The sequence below is a fragment of the Merops nubicus genome, unplaced genomic scaffold (genome assembly GCF_000691845.1).
Source record: "Merops nubicus isolate BGI_N331 unplaced genomic scaffold, ASM69184v1 scaffold185, whole genome shotgun sequence".
Lineage (NCBI taxonomy): Eukaryota > Metazoa > Chordata > Aves > Coraciiformes > Meropidae > Merops > Merops nubicus.
In genome coordinates, this window is record NW_008608746.1 from 106,747 (window position 1) to 112,935 (window position 6,189).

Consider the following 6,189-nt stretch of genomic DNA (forward strand, 5'->3'; position numbering starts at 1 on the left):
AATTATAATTCAAAACTATACAGCCTGGGAGGAAAAAAAAAGAAGACTGTGGTATGTGTTCAGCAACATATTTGATGCTGTGCAGCCCTTCTATAGAGTGCATTTAACTGTGTTTTGTGTATTATTCTTAACATGCATTCACAGTAGACAGCAAAGCAGCAGTTATGGGGTATGCTGTGAATGCATATTAACAGCAGTACACATTTGCATATCATGGATCCATAATACAAACTGCGTAGTAAAATCCTTATGAAAAGTTATTATGCATGCACAGTAGAGGCTTTTTAAACCTTGATATCTCAGCTATTTTGTTTCCCCACTATTTATTTGAAAATATTAAAAAGGTCAAATTATGGATTAAGAATCTGCAAAAATGTAATGTTACTACTACAGAGGGAATCCTTCAACACACACTAATTCATTTATTTTCTTTTTAGTAGCAGTATTAAAGCCATTCAAAAATGCATTTTGCAATAACATCCGAGTAGTTTAAAAGAGCCACCTACTTCAGCAATAAAAAAAAACATAGAAAATATTTTTATTAAAGGATATTTTGAATGCTGGGTGATATATCTGGAGATCTTGATGGTCCTTCCCTTAGCACAGAGCCACCACAATGTCAACCTTCCCTTCAGTTTCTCACAGTGTTTTCAGTATGCATTGAGACAGGGTTTGGTTCCTCAGGACTTTGCATATTTAGATTATCGTGCATTGTATAATACTCTGAATATGCAAAATCCTTGAAAAGGTTGACAACCCTCAGGACCTTCCACAATATAAATCTTAATACATAAATTCCTATTGAGAATAATAGGATTCTGCTCTCTCCTCTGTTACACAGACTGTAATATTTGGGATAAAATGGAGTGTTATGAATAGCACCGTTCTTGCTCCTTTGAGCAGTTGCCACAAGTTTTAACATCTTTGTCACTTCAAACATATTTGCCTTAGAAAAAAAAAAAATGAAAAAAATATATTTAAAAAGAGGCCTGAGCTCTGTAAAGCATGAATGACCTGATATGTCTCACTTCTGTAAAAAAAAAGTTTGGGGTGAGGGCTTTTTTTTTTTGATGAAAGGCTATAAAATCTTTGAGCACATACACATAGATGGACACAACATGCTCCACACACACTTTCTGCTACTGCCTTATTTTTTGTTCCTCTCTCTAATAATTAAAAAAAATGCCCAAACAGGTTTAAAAGAAACTTGGTAAAAACAAAATAACTGGATGGGGGCTGAGAACGTTAATGCCAAGCTTGGGCCCAACGTGAATTAAAGCAGATGAGTTATAAACCCTTCAAAAACAGGATTTATAATGGAAATGCTGACACAGACCCATAACAATAGCAGCTCTGCTAGGGATTATTTTAATACTAAAAGCATACTCAGTCGCTCACTTTTTTTTAAAATAGAGATTACTTAATCGCTAAAAAGCAGTGATACACGATGATTCTGAAAGCAAACTTAAAACTAAAAAATTCTAAAGGTGCCACATCATTCCCCCTGTAACTCTCTCGATATTGCTTAGATGTGACATGCCACTCCTTAAATAAAAAAAGCCACAAACCCCAAACACACCAAGGTGGAGTTTGCCATAAGCTCCATGGCAAGGCTGAGCCGAGAGGCTTTGTCAGCTCCGTTTAACAGTTTGTTGCCCGTGGAAAGAGACAAAAGGGTTAAGGGAGGAAGGGCAGGGAGCACAGGAGAGGCAGCTGACAGGAGGAACAAGGGCAGGATGAAAGAAGCAGCCAGGGAGGCAAATGGAAGAGCAGGGGGAGATTTTTTAGGAGGAGTGTGTTTCGGAAGGAAATAGTTCAGCTTTTAAAGAGATTTTGGGGAAACGTTCGCAAATAAGGCCAGGCAGGCAAAGAAAATTGGGCAAACCCTTCCAGCACCCCAAGTTACACCTGGGAGTGTGTTGCCCTGCCAGGAGCAGGTGCTGCCCGGCCGCATGGCATCGGGGCGGGATGGGGACCACGGAGCCCCAGGACAGAGCTCTGAAAAACCCCATCGCTTCTGAAACCTTCGCAGTGTACATCCAGTTTCCCACCAACGCCTCTTTTCTTTCAGGAATGTCAAAGCCCACGGAGGGATGCCAGGGGAGGATTTCTTGCAGCCGGCAGGAGCTTTCCTCCCGTTAGCCCGCGCTCGGGGGCAACACCTTGCCCTCCCCAAAACCCCACAGCCCAAAATCTCCTCCTGGCAGCTTCAGGCAAAAATTACTTGTGTTGTATCACTGAGATTATTTCCCCATTCTTGTCATCCTTGCCTTTTATTCTTTTTTGTGGGTATCAGGTGCACCGAAGGGACTCGGAGCAATACGAGCCAGCACTTTTCCTATAAACAATACCGGATTAACCACCACTGGGCAGCCGTACCTGTAGGCAGGGAGAGCACCAAATGTTGGCACGTCTACCCGTGCAGCCAGACTGCTAAAAAAGAAGCAGCTCCAGTGGAAAGGCACCTACTGTATGTGAAATGCTGGTGCAGATTTTTTTTTTCCCCCCCTCTTCTTTTTTTTTTTTTTTTTTTTTCTATCAGACTAACCTTCTGTGTTGATACATGAATGCTGGTACCCACTTAGAGGGATGCCAGATGATCAGTGCAGAATGAAGGTCCCAGGAGAAAGGCTCACGTGGTTTTCTCTGCCCCGTGACGTCACTAGCAGATGGCATGGGTACCAGCTCTGGCAGTTGGCATCAATGTCACTTTTTAGAGATCAATGAGATAGTGCAGATATACACAGATCTAGGCTCCAGGAGACGATGCGACACTCAGACTGAAAAGATTTGGAAGGCAAAAAATGAAAACTGATTGTTGAATGAAATAAAAAGCTAAGGTAATATAAATAAAGATATTTTTCAGTTGGTGCTGGGTGTGCATGCAAGTGTTTAAAGATACAGTATCATTGTCTTGTATTTTCTGTATGCTATTTACTGTCTAATAACTCCTCCTAACATTTTGTTCTTCTGATGCAATTGCATACTTTCCTTGGTGTTATGTAATATTGCAAGTGTGTAGACAATACTGATAGACTTAGTCTTTGACTGGGGTTTTTGTTTAGTTTTGTTCTATTAAAAAAAGTCCCTGCATTCGTTTTGCTTGTCTCTTCGAGGACCGTGGGATCCAAGCTTTTGCTGTTCCCAAACTGCAAACAAAAGCAAAATAATCGGGGGAAAAAATAAATTATTTTCCCCTTCCAGGCTGGATTCTGAGCACACGTGCAGGATTGCAGTGAGAATCTACAGAATGCTCCTGTCAGCTACGAGCTGGAGGGAGACATCTGAGCCTCGCAGAACATAAACACTGCTATAGCGTGCAGGGGATTTTTTGCCTCTCCCCCCCCCCCCAATTGATGGGGGATAAAAAAAAAAAAAAACAACAAATAAGTTGATTTTAATTAAACAGATAACATCAATTAGAATTTTTGCTGGGAAAAAGGAAAAAAAAAAAAAAGGTAGGGGGATTTTATTTCCTAACTCTGATCTGGATACATTTAGGGTTAGTTTATTCTGATTTTTGTTTTAATGTGAAATAAGTGCTGAGTGATTTGCATACAAATATTAGAAAAAAAATTTCTTATTTTTTAATTATGTTACAAGCTGAGTTATTTGGTGGGGATGTTCCTGGTTTTTTTTTTTTAACTCACCCACTCTAACTTACCAGAGTTTAATGTCTTGATTCATAAGGGAAGAAATGCAAAGGGGGAGGAAAAAAGCCCAACTTCAAAATCTAAGTCAAAAAGTGATATTAAAATATTTAACTATCAGTTAATAGAGATATGGCACTTTTCAATTTTAAGACTGCTCTCGCTCTCATTTTTTTCACCCAGGGGAATTTGGATTAATGAAATTTCTGTATTGCTTTATCACGTTTTGCATTTCTTTGAATTCCACGGTGGCGAGGGTTCGAAGGGCTTGTTTAAAAATGAGATAAATGAGCAGGGAGCTAATTGTACATTTTAAACGTGGTTTAACACGTTTAACACGTTAAAAATGTGGCTTTTTTAGTTGCAAGATCCTGAATGTTTTAAGTGATTTTAAAATTCTGGACAGCTGGGCTTTTTTAAAAAAAAACAAGCATTAGCAAACAGCATTTTGTGCAAAAAAAAATTGAAATTGTGCATTTCTATCTACACACACAGCCTCATGCCCACAGAGCGTGCACGCAGAGGCACGAGAGGTGCGTGAGGATGTGTATGTAAATCGGCCAACTTCAAAAATGGAAATATTTAAATATTGTGCTGGCATTCTTTCAGGTAACTTAAGATTATAGAACCATGCTAACACTACCGTTTGATGAGTCTGTTGTAATGCCAGAATCCCAGATGTGCAGAAAGTTTTCCAGAGAAAGTGATGACCAAAAGCAAATGAAGAACCCAGAAAGCTTTTCGAAGCAGATCGTGCTCCGAGGAAAGAATATTAAAAGATCTCCTGGAGAAGACACAGAAAAAGAGGAGGAGGAGGAAGAGAGAGAAGAGGAGGATGAGAATGGCTTGCCTAGGCGAAGGGGCCTCCGGAAAAAAAAGACGAGCAAGATAAGGATGGAAAGGATCAAATTCAGGCGACAAGAAGCCAACGCCAGGGAAAGGAATCGGATGCACGGCCTTAACGACGCCCTGGACAATTTAAGGAAAGTGGTCCCTTGTTACTCTAAAACACAAAAACTGTCCAAAATCGAAACTTTAAGACTAGCCAAGAACTACATTTGGGCTCTTTCGGAAATCCTGCGGATTGGCAAGAGACCCGACCTGCTCACCTTCGTCCAAAACTTGTGCAAGGGTCTGTCCCAGCCAACGACAAACTTGGTGGCGGGATGCCTGCAGCTGAATGCCAGAAGTTTCCTGATGGGCCAGGCAGGAGAAGGCGCCCATCACACCCGCTCGCCCTACTCCACCTTCTACCCCCCCTACCACAGCCCCGAGCTCGGCACCCCCCCGGGACACGGGACACTCGACAACTCCAAGTCCATGAAACCTTACAACTACTGCAGCGCTTACGAGTCCTTCTATGAAAGCACTTCCCCCGAGTGTGCCAGCCCACAGTTTGAAGGTCCCTTAAGTCCTCCCCCAATTAACTATAATGGGATATTTTCCCTGAAGCAAGAAGAAAGCTTGGACTATGGCAAAAATTACAATTACGGCATGCATTACTGTGCAGTGCCACCCAGGGGTCCCCTTGGGCAGAGCTCTATGTTCAGGTTGCCTACAGAGAGCCACTTCCCTTACGACTTACATCTGCGCAGCCAGTCTCTCACCATGCAAGATGAATTAAATGCAGTTTTTCATAATTAATGAGGAAAATGAAAATAAACAGTGGTCATTCACCTCCCCGTCTAATTAAGAGCAAGCAGATGCTTGGGCACTGCGTAATTGGCACAACTCTATTTAACGTGGTTACTAGTTCCTAAAGTGTGTTTCAACTATTGTGGGGATTTTCTATGTATTAATAAACCCTTTTTCCCATAAGTATTTTTCCTTTTGGTTTTTTTTTTTTTTTGGTCTGTAAACACTGTGAGATTTTGTTTCCTCCGAGAGGTTGTTTCCACCTCCTTTTTCTTTCTTTTTTTTTCTTTTTCTCCTTTTTATTTCCCCATTTGCTTGATTTGTTGAGCAGTGTGTCTGAACAATATCGCTGAAATAAAAGCATACACACTGTGTAAAGTCAATGTCTATTTTGATTGTACAGTAATTATACAAATGCATGTTATGGAAATCAGATTAATAAAAATGATGTTATTTATAATTGGTAGAAAATATATATTATGTATTTGAGGAGAACTGGATTAAAAATATTCAGAACTTTAAAGAAATTATCTCAGAACTGAGATGGGCTTGCAATATGCAGAGGTGAGAGTGCAGCAATATTGAAAGCTATGCAAAAACAAAAAAAGCAAACAAAAAAAAAAACCACAACAGTTTTTTTGGGTGATGGTTTTTGGGTAAGCTAAGGAAAAAACAGTGATTGTCACTGACATTATTCAGCCTGACCTTTAGAGTGTTGCTGGCAGGGGCCACATGCTAATAATATTTTAGAAGATGTTGTCGAAATTTTGCCTCAGTTATTTTGACCATATATAATCAGCACTTTTTTTTGTATTATTCTGACTTCAGATGTAAAGGTTTGTTATAACAATGTATAACTGTGGTTTCTCACTACGTACTTTAAATGCAATTAAACATAGATGTT

The 6,189-nt window shown here is 40.1% G+C and overlaps 1 protein-coding gene across 1 annotated transcript; it reads left to right on the forward strand.

The window, feature by feature from the left end:
• The first annotated feature begins 2,725 nt into the window (after positions 1-2,725).
• NEUROD6 (neuronal differentiation 6) lies at positions 2,726-5,884 on the forward strand. The gene is made up of 2 exons (XM_008940328.1): positions 2,726-2,840; positions 4,260-5,884. The coding sequence occupies exon 2, from the start codon at positions 4,281-4,283 to the stop codon at positions 5,292-5,294; it is 1,014 nt and encodes a 337-aa protein (XP_008938576.1). The 5' UTR covers positions 2,726-2,840; positions 4,260-4,280; the 3' UTR covers positions 5,295-5,884.
• The last annotated feature ends 305 nt before the right edge of the window (positions 5,885-6,189 follow it).